The 23,097-nt window shown below is 39.4% G+C and overlaps 1 protein-coding gene across 2 annotated transcripts in view; it reads right to left on the reverse strand.

The window, feature by feature from the left end:
* Nucleotides 1-23,097, reverse strand: part of LOC103145739 (tankyrase-1) — a 72,125-nt gene that overhangs the window by 24,751 nt on the left and 24,277 nt on the right. Inside the window, exons 1-3 of one of the 2 annotated variants that reach the window (XM_007563306.2) lie at nt 16,947-17,255; nt 16,706-16,742; nt 12,828-12,903 (exon numbers count right to left, since the gene is read on the reverse strand). In XM_007563306.2, coding sequence (XP_007563368.1) covers nt 12,828-12,903; nt 16,706-16,742; nt 16,947-16,992 — 159 coding nt within the window. In that variant the 5' untranslated portion in view covers nt 16,993-17,255. Of the gene's footprint in view, nt 1-12,827; nt 12,904-16,705; nt 16,743-16,946; nt 17,256-23,097 lie in introns of those variants that run through there. The other variant, XM_007563304.2, reaches the window with a different exon arrangement.

Below are 23,097 nucleotides of genomic sequence, written 5' to 3' on the forward strand. Positions count from 1 at the left end.
GTGTGTGTTAAAATCCTGAGGGATGCGACAGGTGAGTATTCAGCCCGACACACTGAAAGTACGGCAAACTTTTGTTTGGTTTTCACTTCTATCATTCAAAAGGAGAACACAGACACAGAATGCTCTAAAAGCAAATAATTCAGCAACCTTAATGTAATAATGTATTTCCAAAACAGTTTTGTTTTCAAAACATTCAGAGCTTTATGGTGGATATTTCTACAGTCAGACTTTAGCTACATACTTCGCAAAACAAAATATTAAAGAGAACAACACATGCATGAAGAGATATATGTACTGACTGACTATTATTATTATAACTATTATTAACTGTAATTTCACCGAGAAAATCCAATTGAGTCTAAAAATCTCTTTTAAGAGAAAATCCAGGCCCAGACTGGCAGCAGCACACAGTTTGCAGAACTTTCAGAGGAAAACAGAAAAAGTTAACGCCATCATAAATAAATTAAGGATTCCTGAGTTAAAACATTTACAGACTGATGAAAACAGCAGCTTTGGGTTTCTGCGTTTCTGCAACTGGTTCAAAGAAGATGGAGCAGAAAATATTTGACCGAAGGACGTAAGGATGGACGGAAATGTCCCGATGGCTGAAATGACGATAGGGAAGAATGGATGCATTGACTGAAGAAAGAATGGATAAAAACAAACGGATGGATAAACTAATCGATGGATGAATAATCAAAACAATTGCTGAACTAATGAGGCGACAGAACAAAAGATCAATAAATGAGTTAATGCATAGATGGACAAACAGACTGATAAACTGATAAATTGCTCGATGAACAGTTGGTTGTTGGAACCAAAAGATGGATGGAAGGAGAAAAGACTGATGAACAGCAAGGATGGCTAAACTGATGGATCAATAGACGTGAAAGATTCATGGATGGATGTTCACCTTTTATATTTACCATGCAGACATCTTTATGTTTGTGTTTTTATCCGTAAAAAAAATAAATAAATAAGACTGACACCACACTATCCAGAGCTGAAAACGACCGATTCCAGATGTTTCCAGATCGTGTCGTAACCCTGCATAACATTCTTCTGCACTCCAAAAGTGCTGTGTTTCCACTGTGAAATGAAAATTAGTATGACATGTTTCAGTGGAACCAAGAGTTACAGTGGCCCACCCAACAATAAAAAGAGCAATCCCCCCCAAGTTTTAATCATCTAAAAGCTTTTCAGTGAAGAGGATGGCCGGAGTGGCGGAGGGGAAGAAGATGGGAAGAAAAGCCAAATTAGGGAGGAAGGAGAAGAGGACATCTTTCAGTCAGGACACTACGACTCCTAATCATTTTTGTTGGGATTTGAATTGGAATTCGTCAACACCGCCTCTGAACGCAAACCGAAAACGTAACGCTGTTTTCATCTTAAACGAGTTGCATATAAACTATTCTCAAAATAACCGGATGTTAAATCTACAGCTGTGGTCTTTCCCCTCTTTGTTTCCCATTATTCCTCATCCCTCTTTCCATCCTACCTTCTCCCTGTTTTTCCTTACGAGCCTGTCAAGCTGTTGCCATGACAACGGTGACGGCTGGCTGTCAGCAGTTGCCATAGCAATGGGAAATGATGTATTGAGGAGCGGTGGGTGGATTTGGCCCATTCTGTTTAGTGTGGTTGAAGCGCCTGCGTGTGCAGCCAGGATGCTATTCTTCAGGTCTCCCCTTTCAGATCTCGAACAGCGAATTATCGACTCGACACCAAACACAGGAACTCACTACGGAAGGAAGGTCGCACAAAAAACTGTCCCTATACTCAGGTCAGGGCTGAAGCTCATTCTTAACTGGTTCCTTAAAAAAAAACAAAAAAAAAAAACACTAAAGCAGCTAAGAAACTATTTGGTTTTTGTGCATCATGAGGCAGAAAAAAAAAACATTTCTGTGTAAATGTTTGATCTTCACACTTTTGTATTTCAAATCTGCAGGGATCACAGAGTAAGGAAATGGTTTTTCTACTGTGGGTCTCACAGGTGTACACAGCCCTGTGAAAATTACAGGATTTTCAGCCCAGGGAAATTTTGACCATGACAAGACAAATGCCACCAGAATCACAGTAAGTCATTTCCAACATTTATTCATTACATTTGGTGAAAGCACCATTCTTTGGACAATTATTCCCTCTGGTTTTGGATACTGTTCAGCTGGAAGAATTTTTACTCACCTTTTTGTTTTTATTTTCAGGCAACATGTAACATTAGCAACAAGCTGATTAGCATGTCAAACACTCAAATAAGACCTGACCTACGACTCCAAATCCCGGTAGAGTTGATGCCAAAGAACAAAACAGTGAAAGAAGGACGAAGTTCTTCTTTCACTGATCATAATCAGAAAGGATCACATACTTGACTGTAACGTCTCTCGTTTTGTTTTTCTAACGGCCAGATGGTGATCTAAAGAGGAGAATCAAAAGAAAATGAGGTGGATTAGCAGTTCATGCCAACATGTGATGATGTCACTGAGCTGATAGCATGTTGTGACAGTCGTGATGCTGTCACACAGTAAGAGTCTTCAGTCAGAGGCGTTTTTCACATCTGTTGTGACTGACTGCTACGAAAGATCCCCCCCTGCCCGCAGCATCACTGCCCACCATGACTCACTGGAGATACCTGGATGGTGTCGGTTGTGACGACATTCAATTTCCCTTTGGGACAAATGTAGAATTTTTGAGTTGTGTTGAATAAACTGGCTGCATCCTTAAACAAAAACCTTTTAATTCAATTTTTGATTCCAGCATTCAGTCGCCTTGGCAACACGACTAATCGATTAAATAGAATCCAGTGATATTTAAATCAAGTTCAACAGTCCTAGTAGGATTTTCTGGACTTTTGTTCAATTGCATCCGATGGCTAACGCCTCCGTTGCAAAGAAAAAGTTACAAATGACCAAGACAAAAGAGTGAGACTCAAAACTGTCGCACTGTCAGCAGACATCATGCTGGTGGTGAGTATTTTTTAAGACAAACTGGACAACAAATCTTCCCCCAGTGGGCGACACTAGAAGGTTCTTCTTTCCAGGCTACAGTGGGCGCATACTGCCAACTCTAAATGTAGGATGCCGACAGGTTCACAATAAAGAAAACTGAATGATGTAATGAAATGAAAAGGGGATCCAACAATGTTTGAGTTGAAGTAATGTACACACTGACTTATACTCTACAAGTACAAAGGATGTTAGTTTTTTTTTTTTTTTTTGGCTGTTTGTAAAAGCCTTTTACAATGGCATTCCTATGATCTTTACGGATACAGAGTGACTTGCTCTGTTTTTAGCAGAACGTATAACCAGCAGTCGGTGCCACTCATTTAAACAAGAAAGAAGCACAGCTGAGCAAGCAGCTTTTGCATCTGTTCCAGTTTGACGGAACGCCCTCCCTCCCCAGCTCCACACCCGAGGTGAAGTGAAATGCAGGATCATCTCAGGCATGAAATTAGAACTTTAAGAACAGAGTAGTATTCCTCTAAAGTTTGGACTTCGGCAGCATTAGTACTCAGGCCAGGGCTGGACATGAGTAGGTGGATGCGCTAACAAGATGAGTAGTGTCAGATTACTGGATCAATAAACATATTAGCAAAACTGTCTGTGCTTCCTCTGACTGACACACACACACACACACACACACACACACACACACACACACACACACACACACACGTTATAAAGCCGCTGACAGCTCTGCCCTGCCAGTATCTTGGAAGATAAATAACCCGCAGCCAGAGCTCTCATCTTATGCTCTTCTTGTGCACTCATGCAGCGGGACACAAAAGCACATGAGCTGGTGTCTAAGCCTACACCTGTCTATCTTATCTGCTCTGCCTACCACCTAGAAACGCTGCCTTTCCAAGGACATCATGAAAAAAATAGTTCAGTTCAGGTTTTTAAGAAAATCACTTTTGGAAGGCAAGAACAGCCTTTCCACCACTTAAAGTTGTTAAGTCCTTATCTACCGAAACATCGCTGTTAAAACTGTTATCCTATAATGTGCTCAATTTCCACAATTTCAGTTAAATAGCATAATTACTATGGAAACAATCCCCAGCTTGGAAATGTTAGCTATGTGCCTCCTTAATTATCTTCTGAAAAACGCCGAAACGCTACCAAACAATCTCAGCAGTGCGCTTATGCAGCGACGACGCACTCTTAGGAGGTAATTTGCTTCAGAAAACTAAAGCAGCTGTTAACTGTTATTTTTGCAGTAGAGTCACCAAATCCTGTAAAAGTTTAGCTTAGAGCAAAATGTGCAGAAAATATGAAGCTTTTCGATAACTTAGCGATTCAAAGAGAAGGTATGGCAACTAAAACGGTGTGGTGCCAGAAAATAGTAAATCTAAAGGTGTTGGTGGTGGCTAAGTGTTTGGCATTGCATGAAATTCTCCATCAGCAATCTGTGAAAGCTTGAGTGTATATTAGAAGGTAGTTTATACTGTAGGGCTTCACAGAACAGAAAAACTATATTCGAGAGCCTCTTTAGAAAATGTCAAATATCCATTGTTTTTGCGGTTAAAGTTCACCCCTAAGATCTACGTCTCTCATCAAAAAGAAATTATAAACCCTGCCAGTAAGCTTGAAGCTCTCAACGGGACTGGCCTATGATTAAAATTTAAACAGCGCTCCACTGAAAATCTTTTATTTTCTCCTTCAGATTCTTAAAATTTGCTTTTCTGTCAGCTGGCGCTTTGATATTTCCACCAGCGAGGACAGGACCGGGGTTGGCCAACGGATCAAAAGTTCACAAGATCTCTGCAAAGTCATACATCCAAAACAGACGGAGACTGACAAAAAAGAAGAAAAAAAAAACTAGAAGTGTGCTAATTAAAACAAAAAGCAGAAAATACAATCAACAACGCCGGTGACGCATTTGAGGAGCTTCAACTAAGAGGACGGTAAAAACACAAAACAGGCCCCACTGCTAGCAGTGGGAGGACAGGAAGGAGGAAGCATTTTAAAGAGCAAGCGCTGTTGGTGGTATATGAGCAGGTCTGTGTGAGCAGCAGGATCAGTGGCGGTAGGTTGATAACATTCTCCACTCAGCTGAGGTAATAATAGCGTTCTGCGATAGGTCCTCAATCATCTGAGTGCATGGTGGTAACACGCGAGCACTCAACAGGTGAAGGCTGTACTATAAAGAAATGCATTCAAAATAAAACTCATACGTCTGAGGGATAAATGTTGAAAATGTCCAGCTGCAGTCCCCGTTTTGCCCTAAACATTCGTTTCCCGTTACAAAATAAACAGGAAAAATTTGGAGCTTACATAATTTCTGAAGTGGTTGGAGAGGAATTAAGCTAATTCCTTTAAAATCACACTTTTAGAGTTGCTTCAAAGTAAAGTTATTCTTTATTTGCAACCAACAATTTTAGGATATTCTAATGTTCTACCAAGTAAAAATATGACAATAAAACAAGATGTGACATGCAATCCAACAGCACAAAACACTTTTGTTTTTACATGTCATCCATAAAAGAAATTCACTTTTATTTAGCTTCTGATTCACGGACTTCAGACAAAATTCGGAATAAAGATTCACTAAAATGTGTAAAAGTGTTTTGAATAGGACATTATACTACCAATTCATCAGCTACCTTATATTAGCTGACAAATTAGTCAGGCCATCTGTCCCAGAAGCTAAAGAACTGGAACTAATTACAATAGTGACGGGAAGTACCCCATTAGAGTCTACAGCATGATTATCAGAGTCTTTCTCACATAGAAATATTTCAAAACAGTCAATTTGCTCTTAGTGAGGGAAAAGTGTTGCAGCCTTCTTATGGGCTGATTGGCAGTTGCGAACAATATGTCAGAAAAAGCGCAACTTGACTGTCACACAAAGGTAGAAAATAATTTTCTCACTTTCTATAGCTTCTCAGTAAAAGGACTATGAATAGAATGTTTTTTTTTTCCATTTTATAACTTTTAATGTAACTTTATAAAATCCTTGATAAGCCTGTACTCCAGCAGCCAACCCATGCATATTAAAACTTATATTCAGCATGAGCCACTTTATCTTTATTTTCTAGTTTAATTAGACAATGGTGCTTACCAGACTAAATTGTCTTTGTATATACGGTACAGGAAAAAGTTAGATAAACCTTCTCTGTAAGTTTCAGCCATGTGTTCCTCAGATTTCAGTCTTCCCAGTATTTCCCATTTCTTCATTTTTAGACATTTTTTGTATGGATTTCAGGTTATATTAGGGTATCCAGTTCCGTTTTTGGTTTTACTTTCTTTAACAATGTCATATTTTACAAAAAAGCACCATTTAATAGGTAGGCTTTATGGTTGATTTTAAGGTGGTGAACTGGTCAGGTCCTAACTGCAGCCAATCCTTCTCAAACCATGACTCTTACACCTCCGTGCTCTATAGTTGGCATGGGGTTCTTTTCCTCAAATGCCGGATCTGGTTTATTCCAGAACGTCATGAAAGCCTTTTACCAAATAATCTTCTTTCTGAAAGTTTCACACAGCTTCCCATCTCACCATGGTTTTCACTCACTTCAAATCGGGAACAACTTCAATCATCCCCCATGAGTTACACTGATTACAAGTGGTAGGTAGAGGAGGCACGCAGCTTGCAGCTGAGTAGATATGCTACACATGAGCAAGTATAAAAATGGCTACCAGAAACCAATTATCTCTGCTTTGCTGTCAAAATGAACTCGGCTCCAAAGCATCAAAACTGGTCAAACAAATCACTTACCCAACAAACTGACATGAGTAAACTTAGCTGAGTTTAGACGGTATTACCCCTCTGCTCTGCACAACGTCGCCGCTCTGCTTCGCCGCACCTAATTCCAATAAATGAACCTGCTTGTTATCAGGTTCTGCAGAAGCCCACTAAAAACACATTTATTTGAATTAGCTGTGATTAAGGACTTAAATATAAGGGAAGACAGCTATCCGATTAGTCACCTGAGCATAAAGTATCCAATCAGTTTCTCGACTCCCCAAATTCTACATTTCATCACCTGAACTGGGTTTGTTTGTGCAGGAAAGCCAAAAAGATGAAAATTGAACATTAGGTGGCTCTCCACGTTTACAGCAAAGCTTCATTATAATCAATCGTTCGAATCTTGGAATGCTCTGTTGTGGCTGTGATGATTACTACTGGAGAGATTATGAGGATTTGTATGTGTCTGAATGGATCGTCTCAGAGTGGCAATTTGACCATAACTTATGGTGCCAAAACAAATCCTGTTAGGCTCCGTACAGCAGCTACTTTTAACTTGCAGCTCCAAGTGTGAGTGTGAATCAAGTCAAGTTTAACTGTACAACACATTTCAGCAACAAGGTAATACAAAATGCTATAAATCATGAAAATATATAATCATATGTTTCGCATGCCCAGATTTTGGGCCTGATCGCTAGTTTATAGATGTAAAAACTGAAGCTGTGTGCTGATCGTAGATTGTTCCTCTGTAGGTCCAAAGATAATAACTTCAGTTTTGTTTTTGTTTGCATTTGTTTGTTCTCAGCATTCAGTTCATGGATTAATTCAGAGTCACCTGGTAGAGCTATGTATCAACCGAGTAGTTATGGTGACTAATTTCTTGCTATAACCTGAAATAGTGGGAGCATGTAGATATTGAATAAGTGGGGACTGAACCTTGAGGTACCTCATATCTATTTGCTCTGGTGAGAAGTTGCCAATAAAAACAAAGAAATTTCTCTTTTTTTGTTTTTTTCAATGCAAGTTTTGAACCAACTGAGTACTGGACCAGAGAGTCCGATCTGGACCAGAGAGTCAGATCTACAATAATATGTCGTGGTCAACCGTGACGAATTACAGAAATACTGTAAAGCTATCTGTGCTTCAACAAACGAAGGTGGTAAAGGCTGTTCCGATCCAATATCAGTATCTGTCCAGCTCCTGATGTCATATCAAGCTGAAGCCCCTGATTCATCCACCACTCCAGACTCCATCCTCCTGTGCGTGCTTTGGCCCATGTTTCTCTTGAATTTTAAGCATTGTTGTACACTCAGGCACTGAAAAATACACAGCATTCTCATCCATTGCTTATAAACAGATGTTTTAAATAGATAGAACATGTGATATCCCAGGTTGCTTAAAGTTTAGAGATACAGGCAGACGTTGTCTCGCTGTCGGCAAACAGTCCGCTGCACAACTTGGCCTTTTTGAATCAGATATAAGAAGGTCATGTTGTGCATATTTTAGCATTAAGAGGGAAACAGCACCTGTTTTTTTATGTTTTGAGAGTTGCAGCTGAGGCAGAAACTCTGTTCTGCTACACTTGCTGCTCTATAGGGGACATGGAGGAGCTTTAGGAAACAACAGGACGGCTAACTGGATCACAGAATGATTCTTCTGCTGCAGTTTCTCCAAGCTTACTTCTGGCATTGTAATGGCCCCGTGTTACAAGCAGGAAAGTGATCCCAGAATGGCTTCAGGTTTTCTGTGTATTACTATTAGTTTGCCATTATTTAGATTGCCTAGCAAATGTTCACGAGACGCCATCTCAAACAAATGTGTAGGAGCTGGAGAAGATCTACTTTTCTTTAATCTAAGGATCACTGATGCAGCTGTGACCACTCCATTTCCCCCAGCCCCCGTCCCTTGCCTTTATAATGAACAAATTATTTAAGTTAAACATTTGCCCATTTAGAGTCTTAGTCTTTAAAATGAATAAAATCAGTGGCATGCATATGCTTTCAAACTTTATTGCTTTCAAGCACAGTGAAATAACTACATTTCATCAGAGTTGCACTTACTTGCTATTGATGTTCATGATGCTGCAGTTTCTCCAAGCTGTTTTCTTTTCTTTAGGTATGTTTCTCCCAGCAGGAGTTTCTGCAGGAGCTCCAACATGCTGCTCTAATATGGGTCAGAGGAGTGACTCTGGTGTTCTGATAACACACCACCTCTCACAAATTTTCTGAGATTTTGTTTCCCCATCAGTGGTTATGACATTTTAGTTTTGGTCTGATTTCTTTGATGAAATAAAAATACAGTAGTCAGCCTAAAATATAGCTTAGATAACATGTGACTGTTATAACTTACATATATTAAACAAAATCACAGACAGTACACCAAAAAACTGTGTTCTACCATCTAGTTGGTAGCAGGAGAAAATGTAATTTTGGGCTGCACGACTTCACTGATACTTGCTGAAAATTGCCACATTGACTGCGGTTACAGTGGACCTCTGCCCGTTTGCAAATTCAATAATTTGTAGATTTTTCTGTGGCAATTAACTCCCAACTATTCTCAGAAAAATTACATATTTTTTCATAGACGAAATCTAAAATACCCAAAAGAAAATTCAGCTAGGGAAGCTGAAATATTTTTGCCGCAATGCTACCTGACATGCTATTGGCTGGCATTTACAAAGCAGCGAAATCAGGGGTGCTGCTCATTTTCCTTAGAGCTGATTGGCTGAGATAAGAAAAACAATTACAAAAAAACTGTAGATATTAGCTTTTGCTGTAGTGCTAAGATTTTCTTGACAGTCCATATTAGTGTACATTAGGGTATAAAAACATGCAGTTGTGTTTTCAGAGGTGCTCTCAGTATTTGCACATTGATACTTCTCTAATATTACACAATTTATTTGTAACTCAGACAGTCCTAATCATCATTTTTCCTTTTCCATTCATCAAAAATTGACAACACACACCTGTTTGCTGCAGGTATTTGTTTTTCTTAATATTTAACGGTGCTGCTCTTTAGTTAACAGGAAGGTCGATCCCTCTGATTAGCCGCTGAAACTCCACCCTTACACTCATTCTGATCTACTGTAATTACTAATGCAGTCCAAAGTGTCAGATCTCCTAGAAACGTCCACATTACTTCAGTAAACCAAGTCAAGATGCCCAGAAAATCAATAAAGGCATAATTCAGATGCAAAGGTGAACAATTCAGTTATCAAGCATACACGAGAAAGCAATGCAAAACTGAAAGAACACGTATTAGTCCAGCTTGGTGAAGGAACGTAATAAATATATTTTCAACATGGACGCCTTATTTCTTTAACATTCGTAATTAATCTAATACTTTTACCCGCAAAGTATAACTCAGTAAATCTCTCCTCTCAGCTCCACTGCGGTTTAAATTAGCAGTAACTTCCCAGTACGCAGCGTGGATTAAACAGACTAGGCAGGAAAACATATTGCACGATGTCTTTGCGGGGCAATTAAAGAGCAGCGCAAATGAAGACTGTACAGGAGAGGTCGCTTCACTGTCTGTCAGGGGACAGTTTTTATTTTCTGGATATGGCTGCCATAATGTACTCACGCTCCATTAAATTCAAGCAATTGGAAATGATCTCATGAGCGTGTCTCCTGTATCTCAGAAGGTTTTCATATTGCACGGTTTTCCCCGGAGGCATCACCTCCCCGACAGGGCGCGCAGACCCATCGCGGCGAGGAGATGCTCTCTCACAAATGGATATGAAGGCAATATGATGAACACGAGCTGCAGCTGAGCACCATCCGAATCACTCAAGGGCCCATAATTAGAGAAAAAAGCCTCTTCTGGGCTTCTGTGGCATTTATTTGACAGCCACCAAGAGTAAAGGGTAAAACGCTCCCTTTGGGTCCCGGATTGGCCCTGCAGTTGTCTTAGCCACTATAAAACTCAGCGAGCCTCGCTTCAGTGTCCAATAAACTAGAGTGATCTTTCAAAAGAAAAGTTAGAATCTGATCGTCGAGCTGAAACTGAGCTATGACTTGCTTGAAAAAGACTGGAGTTTAACTTTGTCCACTTGAGCTTGGTTGATTTAAACGCTGTTTCAGAAAATGTTTGATAATATAAAGAGATTATGCCTGAGAGACACCAATGAGGATCCACTGGGGGATCCTAAAATTGTTTGGATAATGATCTCTGCTGAGTGGAGCCTCGTTGTCACTCTGCCGTCAAGATAAGACGAGAAGACCAGACTAACAGGGCTTTATATTTCTCTCAGCTTGGAAAGCAATGATGTGAAGGTCTAGAGGGACTTCGCCAACTAAAGCCAGAAGCCACTAAAACCAGAGAACACTCTGCTTTTCCTTCCACCCATTCATCCAGGGAACTAATCAGTCATAAGCCAGACGTGTTGCTGTAAAGCAGCAGAACTAAACCCAAAGCTCAGGGCTCCCTGCAGATGCTGGAGTCACAGGACGATAACACAAAGCTTCTCTCCAGAGGTCGGCATACTTGTGTTGTACCTAGAATTTCATTTAGCGAACCCAGATTTACCTCATGCCCTCAAGTCTAACCCCGGGATTCTTTCTGCTTCACGGCTCATCAGCAGCAAATCGAAGGCAGACTGGTTCAACTACTCGATTAAGTTAACTCCATTCGGCAAGAAACCCGTTTTAAATCTGCTTCTTTTCTAGATCTGTACTTGGAACTCATATTTAGGAAGTGAAGACGCATTAGCCAAATATGCATGGTTATGTATTTGGACACATGAAGATGTCCGCTGCAACTTACGACGAAGAATTGTTATTTCCACTGCAAACAAATAAAATCTATTGAAGATGAAGATTAGTGTGGAGCAATCAGATTCTATGCTACTGGGTAGGAGTCGTCTGTTGAGCATCTTGCAATTGGTGCAATTTCAATAAAAGTAAATCCAAAATTTATTAAAAAGAAGGGGTGCACCGGTTGCAGTTTCTGACTGATCACCAATATTTATTAAAAAGCCTGGTCTGCCGATTTCAAATTTGGATGTTACCAATTTCTTTTGTCTGAAAAATCTCTAAATCTAAAAACAAAGTCACTAAATTGGTAACAGTGAGATGACTAGTGTTAACTGTGCACGTGCAGATTTGACCTGGTGATCCGTCAGTCTCTCTATGGGGGTGGGTGATATGGATTTAGAGTTTAGTTTATGGTACTATTGTGATAATGATACAAATAATGACAAAACACTATTTATTCCTTCATTTTTAGATAACTGTATGTCTGTGAATGCATGGCAACGCATTTATAGAGGCACAAGCTTGGATATTGCTCTTGAAAAACATTCCTACATGAAATAGGCTTCATCAGGATTTTACTTAAAGAAGTTGGACTTATCAAAAGTAAGTGCAATTAATTATATTTTCAAATTTACTTACGTTACATTCGTGGAGTAAAGTAGGAAAAATAATTTAAAAATAACATTTTCAATAGAAGATTTTTGACATCATTAATTTAAATTTCATCAGGACAACAGCAAATAAAAATTCTTTTTATGAAACAATAAAATATCAGCTGATCTCCCAAAATTAAGGAATATGGGGCTGTTGCCAACACTGCCCCACTGTTGCCAACTTAGCAACTTCTTTGCTATATTTAGCAACTTTTAAGACAAAAAAAAACTGTGTCGGACAAAATCAGAATTGGCAGGTTAGGTTTTTTTTAAATATCAGTAATCAGCCAGAAAATTGGTGCACCCCTAATGGGCATGCAACATGACAACATGACAAAACTTGTCTGAAGGGGGGGGAAAATGACATCAGAAAAAGCTTATTTTTCCAGGGCTCTGGCCGTGACTCTGACAGGTTTTTGTGTGCTGTGATGCATCATTTTTGTTCAGCATGCGTGCTAATTTGTTCAGAAAAAAGTTGTGTCTCCATCTATTCATTTAAATGACTGACAGCCAAGAAAGGACACCAATGCCTGCTGGTGAGTGCTCATATTATTTAAAACAGGCTCACAGCTGTCATACCAGCATTTGTTTCTCTTGGGGAAAAAAAAAACAAACAAAAAAAACACTAGCCGACTGGCTTTGTAACCCTAATGACCGTCCAAAAATGCAGTTGCGTAGTTGACAGTGATGAGCTCGTTACAGCTTTACAGTCCCTCTGTGCGCGCACTTTGACTCTTACCTTGCGGCCATCGCTTGCGTGGCAGTTGACGTTGAGCGGCGTAAGAAGGGCCATTAGCTTCTCCTCGTTTCCACTCCTGAAAATGTGCACAAACCAAGGCAACACATTAAGTAGAACTACAACCACCGCCACAGAGGTTTAGAAAAGAAGCGAGACTGGAAGAAAAACATCAGAGGAAAATGTTAACAGAAGACTGAGACTGAAGAGACCCAGGGAAATGTTCGGGGGATGATTTGAAGGCGCTCTGTCATGCCGAAACGCCCCCGAGTATTTCGGCCTGACTAAAGAGATTTGATGTTGATCTATGTTTTTGGTTTTTAAGGTCACTGCTCTGGAACTCGATTGGCCGTCGGGAGATGCGGCCAGGACAAGTGGAGTCATGCCTCAGCCCCCAGACAGTCTTAAAGGAAGAAGGTTTCAACATGTTGGGGGAAAACAAAAAGTAGTGCAGCCTTATTATGCCATAACCATCTACTATCGTCTGTCTTCTCTACTTCTCTTTGCTTCAATAATTCTGATTACAACCACCAGCCAAATTGACATTTATATCCTCCTCTCCTCTGACTTTAAGCTCGCCAGCACTCTTCCATCTTTTTCTAACACTGGCTACCTTCCTTCTCCCTTTTCAATCAAATCTACCTCCCATCTCTCTTGCCCTTTTGCACCTCTTTCTTACTCTACCTCTTTTGATCTGCTCCCTCAATCTCTTTTCACAGCTTTCCCTGCTCAACCTTGCTTCAAATCCCAGCATCTTCCCAGTGTGACTGCAGAATTAAAAGCCAATCACAACTTTAGAGACTAGGAACCTGAGAAATCTCATTTTACATTCTTGCTGTCTCACAACTTTTACAGAAGGCCTACATCAGGACTTTCAACAAAACCTCTTTCACCCTGATATTTCTAACAATCTCTAATGCTCTTAATGTTTATGATTCTAGTTTGTTGTGAAAACTGTTCATTTAGAAGCACTCCATGTCAAACAATGCTCTTGAACTAAATGTTTTCTGCCAGTTTAGAACTCAGAAAGCTTTTGAAATGATTGTATTCTTGTGTTCGTTTCTCTTTTGAATATTACCTGATGGTAATCTGGAGCATGTAATGCACTTGTGTTTTCTATCTCCTTAAAAACCAAAAAGGTTTCAAAGCAAAGAACAGATCTTGCTGTGGTCTTCATCGAGGAATGTGCCACAAACACAATTCTCTCCTGGAGACGCCATAATGTTTAATTTTTGGGAGTCTGGGAAAGGTGAAGAAAGATTCAAAACCATAAAATGCTTTTGCTTCAATCAGATTAGATCAGTCTGTTTAAGATTAAATATAATTACTCTAACCGTAGTGTTTTTGGGCAGCTTGCGTTTTCTTTAAAATCTTCCCAAAGAAAGAAGAGCAAGATTTCTCTTTTCTGCTGCTCACGATGTGGTTTGGAAGTTCAAGGGAAACAACTGAGACATTCAGAGGTCAGTTTTAGCAGTGGTGTTCTTTTTAGAGCGATGTTCTCAGCTCAATAATAGCTGATTGTGGAAATATATTTGTAGATTTGGGAACTTTATTTTGGACCAAAGTAAGGATCCGTATCATTGCTGATGGTGGCTGACTTGGAGGTCATTCCTCTTTGCTTTCACCCAAAACCCCTTCTTTAAACTCTGTTCCAAATTACTGACAGATATGAGACTTTACAGACTACTCCAATCAAGCACCCTAATCAATTGTTGAGCAGTCCTGCTAAATATGATGTGACATTCTAGCACATTTTAGAAATAATAAAACAAGCATGTTCATATTTGATGCCTCTATGCAGCAACTACAAGATAAAACTTTTGGTGATGTTCTTGAACTCAGTCTGTTCAGTCTCTACAAAATGAGCTAAGCTTCTTCCCTCCGACTTTCATGTTATTAATGTCTTTCAAACCACCTAAGCTCTTACTTACCGACTTGAAGAAATAAAAAAAAAAATGAAAAGCACATCTAGATGTGATTATGCAGTTATTCAAACTTGAAAATATCACTAATCCTTTTGATATTTAAATCTAATGCTGCAGGAAAATCTTTTGTGCCATAAGATTACCACTTTTCTGTCTTCCTTTGCTGCATACTGTACTACAGTCCAAACTATTTTAGCTGAAAATGCATCAAGAAACCCGCTGGCGACAGAAATGTTCAACTTGACCAGCCCTGACAGGTGACAAGTTGGTTGAAAACTCAAAAATCAAATAATTTCCTGACCAGTGAATATGCCAAAAAATATGTTCTAACATGTCCCACAAACTGCGACACATTTGGTTTGGAAGCTGGAACTGAAGGAAGGAAAAAGCTTGTTTCAGTATCAGAGAGAAAGTAGGTAGGCAGAGAAGGTAGGGAACATGAAGGAGGAAGGAGTACAAACTGAAGGTATGAAAAGAAAAAAATAAAGGCAACAAGAAAAGGAGGAAGAACAGATACAAGGAGGGGAAAAAATTATAGAGGAAAAGGGAAAAATGGCTGGGAAAACAGGAAGGAAGGAATACAAATTGAAGATACAATGGAACAAAAAGGAACAACAAAAGGAAGAAAGGATGCAAGGAAGGAAATAAGATAGGACACAAGAAAGAGGGACAGGGAAAGATGAAAGAAAGAAGGAATGAAAAGAAAGAAAGGAAGACAAGCAAGGAAGGAAAAAAAGGAAGACTGGAAGGAGGGAAGGAATTGAACAAAAAGGCAAGGAACAACAAGGAATAAAGGATCCAAGGAAGGAATAAGGCAGGACACAAGAAAAAGGGATGGGGAAAGATGAAGGGAAAAAACAAGGAAGAAAAAAATGAACACAAAGAAGAGAGGATTTGGTATTTTAATAGATGAGAAAAGGAATAAAATCAGAAAAGTGTCTTATTTTTTACTTATTTACTTATTCAGACCTGGAAAATGCTGAATTAAAATTCCATACTTTTCCAGACTGCACAGAAACCTTAGCTTTCTAATCCATGCAACATTTTTCCTCCAAGCAGTGCGTGGGGCCACAGGGTTCCTCCCATGCCATGCATAACTTTGCACAAACCCTATCTGGGCCACAAATAGATACATAAATAAACTAGACGAACATCTACATTCTGCAGGCCAAACGTGGGAGTGAACTGACTGAGCATGACCCTAAAATAAGAGGAAGCTCCTCATGATGACAGGGTGATAAGGCAGTCACGGGCTCAGCTGGGAGACAACCATTCTGGATTTACACATAAACAGCCCTCTGACCCCCAATACACCGGGGTACGTCCATTCTAAACCAGATGCTTCCTTATATGTGTGTGTGCTGAGCTTGAAGAGATGGAGGGGAAGGAGGGCGAGGGAGGGGGGGGTTCTGTTGAGGCATCAAGCTCTCCACCACCCACACACAATCCCAAATCGAGAGCTACTTCATTTCCAAATGGGAGAGCCTGGCAAAAAAGGAAAAAAAAAAACAAACAAAAAAAACACACACACACACACACAGCCCACATGAACTGCCTGCAACCATAACATGCCTCGAAAACGAACAAGTGTCGCTGGCCCACAAGCACCAGGCTCTGTGGATCTGAAAATACAGAACCGGCGTGGGAGCTGAGTGTGTGCAAGTGTGTGTGCATGCACTGAGGTGGAGAAAAAAAATATAATCAAACAAGAGAAAAAGGACAAGACAGATTAAAGAGGGATGAAGATTAGGATAAAAACAAGGTTGGAAGATTTATGGATGAAAAAAGAAAAAAAAAGACGAGCAAAAGAAAACAAATATTAGCACGACTAAAAAAGGAGGAGAAAACAAAGATGAATTAAAGTATTTCAAAAAAAAAACACATTAAAAGGTTTGAAAGGAGGATAAGAGAGGAGAGAAATGAAAACAAAGAGCATGCAGAGAGACTGGTACTCACCTTGCCGCCTCCAGCAGCTCATCCTTCTTGTATTCACCTAAATGGTTACAGAAGATCATGGTGTCAGACAGTTTCCCGGTAATGCACATCAGCCACACTGAGACACACATGATTGAGCAAACAGAACCACCATGAACAAAAGCACATGCTATCTATGGGGGGGAAGACACCATCTTTCCCATTTCTATTTAAACCCCCCCGCTCCGGTTCTCCGTCTCTGCCATTCTCACTCAGTGCGCACCCCTCTGGCTACGATGTGTTGCCGGCAGCGACCACAGCACGTTCATTGTTTGGGCGACGAGCGGCGGACCGGCACGCGCGCCGTCTCCGTGAGTCCGTATGTCCGTCCGTCCCTCCCGTCTTTAACGCGTCGTTGTGGGGAGTCTCGGCCGCTGCTCATGCTGCGTCCCATTGTCCCCGGCTCTCAGTCATCCGTCTTCCCCGTCTCCCTACGTCCGACTACCTTTGTTTTTTTTTGAGGGGGGCGGGGGGGTTCTCTCCAGTGGACTCTGGGGGCGCAGTTATCATTTTTTTTAAAGAAGGGAGATAAACAAACCCCTCCCCCTTATCTCCCTCGCCATGACTCCCTCTCCATCTCCTGCCTCCATGCTGCTACAGCCACAACATTTACACCTTCCCATATGCGTCTCTGCTGCCAGGGACAAGAGAGGGGGAGACATGAGCCTCATCCACAAATTATCTTTTTTATTCATCCATTTATGAAAATAATAATCAGAGAGAAAATGGAAGATTTTTTTTATTATTTCACTAGAATAAAAAAAGAAAAATGTCCTTTTAATTTCGAATTGCATTCTCTCTTTTTATTAGTTAGAAACTGCTCGTGTAAAAAGGCAAGTTAAACAAAATAACATTGGTTGAACTATTTCTTTAAAAAGTTGCTAAAATAGGAAAGAAAGACATTTCCTGAAGCACTATGGTCAAATTGCTTTCTTTTCAACTTATGTCAAGGTATGGACGGGCAATTATCATATCATTTATCATTTATCATTTATCGTGATGAAGTACTTTGATTTATTGTTGTCTCCATAAATTTATACTTGATATTAAATTTTAAAAAACTGACATCAGAAATGTTTTTACAATTTCTCCACTATTTGTTCCACAAGAGCATCAATAAAAATCAGTATGATTATATTTCACAAATTTGAGTAAGTAGCGTCATGAAGAAGCCCGTTTCAAGTGTGAATGTTTTTCTCTTACGCCATTTTGTGTTTGTGGGTTGTGAATACTGTGCCATGCATTCACACCCATACAGTTACCTAAAAAAGAATAAATAGTTTTCTGTAATCATAATTTTTATTGTTATCACAATAGTACCACAAAATATCGCGATAAAATTTTAAATTAATATCATTCACCCCTGTGTCAAGATTAATCCAACCTATTTTGATGTCAAATGGCAAAAAACATCACGCACCACGATGCGTGTACAAACTAAACTCAACTGACTCCTACCCATCATGAAACTCTGCTATGTAGTGACATTGATGTTTCTTATTCAGGTACAATGATGATGGGGAAAAAAGGGGGACAAACCATGAGAGTTTTTCAGCAGTGATGAGGAGCTTCAAGTACTGCTCAAGTTATTTATTTTTACTTGTGCAAATAAAAAAAATATTTATATATACATATATATATATATATATATATATATATATATAAAATAACACAATACACGACTTTACATGTGAATTCTCATTGAGTTAATCGTCAAGATTAAAAATTCATTAGTTGCTAAACTAACTGATTTATTTAATTGTGACACATTTGGACTTCCATAGATTTTCTGCTCATAATTTTGAAATCTATTCAGTACTATGACTGGAGACAGTACGGACTGCTTCAATGTGTTGGGGTGGACAAATTTTCCGTTATCTTGACTTTTTCTCATCGTTATTAGAACTTTGATTTATTGTGATGACAAACTGTAGAGTATGATGTTTGCAAATCATGAAAGCAATGTATTCTGGAATTTTTAAAATATTTTTCCTATTGGTTTCATAGAGCAATAATAAGCATCAATATCTTTAAAAATATACTCAAATTGAGAATATTTTGAATTGTTTGATGATAAAATTCAATATTTAATGTATCTGGTGGATACATTAAATATTGCAGTGACTGCAGTAAAATGAAACCACAACCAGGCCAATACCAAAAAAAGACTGCGGATAGTTTTTAAACATAACTTTTTAGCACAACTTTTATTGTTCTCAAAATAAACATTGTTGCTTTAAAGCACCTCCCCCCACACCACAGCTGCATGCACACAGACTTGGCAGATGTTACACCGGATGCCCTTCTTGGTGCGACCCCCTTGATTTTCCCCAGGAAAAATCTGATTAAAACCGGAAATCTTCGAGGCAGCGGCCACCTGCTCCACCACCCAAGCCACTGATGTCCCCGTCATCCCAATAAATACCATAAATACCACCTGTTATCATATATTCTCCTGAAATGTAGTTGGTATTTCTGTGCACATCTGTCGTTTTGTGGTAAAAGAAACTAAACATATACAGCACTTGTTTTTCTTTAAAATTGAAATATTTAACTACGATGCAACTTATTAATCATAGCAGAAAACTAACACTACCAAAGAAAATTACTAATTTTGCTCATATTTGGTCTCATGTACTCCAGAGAGGGACAAAAAGTGATAGCGACGATGCAAAGCTTTCCGATTTCACACCTATTAAAACTATCTCTGCTATTTTCTACAAAAAAATTAACAAGAGGGCATTTCTAAATCCAGAGCTGCTCAAGTCTCAGGAAGAGCCATAAAACAGAAATTAGAAATAGAATCAAAAATTCGAAGGGTGAGGACAAGGTGCTACGGTATGCTGGAGCTAAATGAAAGGAGGACGGAGAGGATGGGTTTAGTACGAGAAGCAGACGGAGGGGTGGAGATGTGTGACGACCGAAGAAGAGAGGAGAGGTTACCAGCGAGGGGAAAAAAGTGGGGTAGGAGGATGGAACAAAGGATTACAGATGAAAGAGAGAAGGGATGATTAGGGATCTGGAAGCTGACATGCATGGATTTGACACAGTATAATTGGTGTAACAGAAGCTGGAGCTGAACAGGGAGAGACAGAGGAAAGTGGGAGAGAGAGAGGGGGAGGAACAGACCAAACAAGAAAAAGGTCAAGACACTAAATTTGACTTCTAAGCCATTTTTAAGCTGAGAGGTTCAATTTCCCATAAGTAAACCGACAGCCTTTGAATCAAGTTGGATTGCATTTGTTATGCAAATCATTATCCACCTCACCGTCAGTGATGTTTTTTTTTCTGACATAAAACGATTGCATTTAACTTTTCTACATAATCGTATATTCACCAGTTTATTGCCAGTCAAATTGCGTTGGAAATAAAACTACAGCCTTGGAATCCAACTCCAAGGCTTGCAAATTCAGAAATAATTTTAAAAAATCCAATAGAAATTCACCTGCATTGTGTGCTTTTATGTGGCCAGCAGGGGGAAAATCTTGCTGGAAAAATAGATGTTTTGTCATTACAATAATTACAATTCTCTATTTATTTGTCACCTGAGTAAATATTTTCTTAAGTTTATGTATTGGTTTCACACCTGGTTTTTAAAAAGCTGGTGGCTCTCTCTCTATTACAAAAATTCCTTCAAAAATATTCATTAAAAAAAATCAATTACACCAACTTTTCCACTCGAGTCTCAAGAAATTACATTCTGCATTCCGATTAGAAGTATTCATATTTTTTAGAGATACTCAAAGAAGTTATTTTACCACAGATGCAAGTTTTATCAATTAATGTTAGACAGTTCTAGAAACTGTCCTTTGTGATGTTAACGTTAGTATTTTGTGGTGCGGCAGTCATTTCTTCATTTCTAGTCTTATCATACACCCACTAAACAGCAAAGAGGGGCTTGGACAGATATGCTGTTACTATCTTCCACTTTAGTCCTTCCCCACTAGACACATGGATGAAGATGAAAGTGAGTTTATAAATGAAAACACTGCGCCATCAAGTCCCCCCACCCTTTCCGATTTGCTCAACATTTAATCTTTGAGTGAAGCCAAAAAGGGAGAAAATTTATATTATTCAAAGTTGGTGAGACTCTCTGAAATGCTAACATGAAGGCAGGTTAAAAAGGCAAATTAAACATGTTACATGACATTACAAGGGTAAAAATAAAAATAAAAAGAAGCAGAGAACGATGTTAGGCTCTTGCTTCTTTAAAACCAGATAGTGTGATAAGAGCCTCTGAGTCACAAGTCATAAACCGCATGCTAAATTAAGGATATTAATTGAAATTCTAGGTGCATCACATTGAGAAGCAAATCATATGCAAGTGTTTGGTGTTCCACATCATGTAAAGCTGAATTTTAGGGGGTATGGAGGAACATGTTCCAGAGAGGTAAAGTGTGTGCATGAGGCTGACCCCAAACAGAAGACACAAGGACATGTTATAGCCCAGGACAGGCCAGCAACCCTCTGAATGATGATACTGTGTGCGAGTACTGTGTGTGGGTGTGTGTAGCTTCCTGTAGACATCAGCAACCATAATTTAAATCCCAGTTCTTGTGCAACGAAGGGCCTGATTGTGCATTTCCATATGTGAATCTGCAAAGGTGAGCTTTTGTTTTTCATTATCTTATAGGCAATAAGGGCCTAGTATACAGTGTGTGTGTGTGTGTTAAGCAGCTCCACCAGAGCAGATGATGCTCGCTGAGAAACAAGTAACTTCACGGCCCAGCTGTCTGCTTCCTTAGGTTAGTGTGTGTGTGCATGTGTGTGTGTGTCTAAATCACACATCACTTATTCTACAAGCGGTTTATCTGCTGTTACACAATGACCGGCTCTGAGTCAGGAGATGACCGATGTACTTGGAGCCGCAGCAAGGTCACAAGAGCTGACGTTGTAAAGTGGATCTGTGTGGAAGGAGACCCTTCAAAGAGAAGGAGGGAGGGAGAATAAATGGGAGGTGGACTGAAATTTGTGAAAGACTGTTGTTTCAGCACTCCCCTCTTACACCATGTGATTAATTGCTCCACAAAAGTGCACCAAGGAGAGCTGCTCTGGATTAATAATGCGTTTTCTGGTCACCACCTCCCACCTTCTCATTTGAATGTAGATGCTGGCCACTAAAAACCACCGTTGTGGGATTTATCCGAGTACAGCAGCTAAATCTCCTTAGAGAAACCTTTTGTTCAGTGCATCCAGAAGTTAGCCAGGGTGAGTTTGCTGGGTTTCCCATTTTTTTTAATCCTGAATAGACATTTCAAGGACTCAATACCTCTGTGGAAGCTTTAGTAAAGAATCATCAAACATTTCGGTAACACTTTATTTGAAGGGGGGTGAATAAGACTGACATGACACTGTCATAAAAACCTGTCATGAACATGAATAAGCCTTCATGAATATGTATGACTGTTGTCATAAAGCGTCATTCGGTAAATTATGACACTTTTAATGCAAAGTTGACATTATTCAAAATGTCTTTGATATGACAACTTGACAGTAACCAAGAAATCATTACTGATATAAATTTTTTATAAAAGTATTACTGATTGCACTTTAAAAATGAGGTAACTTTATGTTATTAAAGGTAAAGTTTAAACTGTAATGATTTCTGTGATTTGATAAATGTAAACTTTAACATAGCACAGCAGGTGTAGATATGGTCAAAGCCAAACAAAGGTGCTGTTCTGGAGAATAATCTCTGGAACAGAGCCGCGTAAAGTTACAGCGCATTAGCAGTCGGATGCGCCAACGTCTAATGTTTGTGCAGCTACGGGTAAATGGTTTTACAGGACTGAAAAAAGAAAAAGTGTATCCCAAAGGAAAAGAAGACAGAGAAGACAGTGAATGACATGTTATTCACTGTCAAGAAGAAGGACCAGAACAGAAGGTAAATTGGCTACTTAAAGTTGGACAAAAAAAGCAAAATAGTGTGCCCTGCAAATTAGGTTGAGCACATGTTCCGACGAGGTCATATAATACCACCGATTTGTTTTACCACCTCAACCAGCGGCATCTGCCAGAGCAGGCAAAATGTAAAACTTTACAACCCCAGACAAGAGCGAGCGCTAACCCCTATAAACACCCAAACACGGAGAAGCAGCAATCACTTTTTTTTCCCTCTTTTTAATCATGTAAAGCACTTTGAATTACCCATTGCTGAAATGTGCAACACAAATAAAATAACCTTGCCCAAAGGCAAGCAGATGAACATTAGACATTTCCTTTTAATTATACTACTTTCAGGATAAATGAACCACTCAATGAGAAGTAAGGCTACAAATACATTTGTCTGCTTTTGTGTGCCACAAAAGCATTGTCTCTTCTTTTGCACTGAAATAACTAAAAACAGCAATTTTTTATTTACTTTATTTTTTTGG

Source organism: Poecilia formosa, unplaced genomic scaffold (assembly GCF_000485575.1).
Source record: "Poecilia formosa unplaced genomic scaffold, Poecilia_formosa-5.1.2 Scaffold146, whole genome shotgun sequence".
In the NCBI taxonomy this organism is placed as follows: domain Eukaryota; kingdom Metazoa; phylum Chordata; class Actinopteri; order Cyprinodontiformes; family Poeciliidae; genus Poecilia; species Poecilia formosa.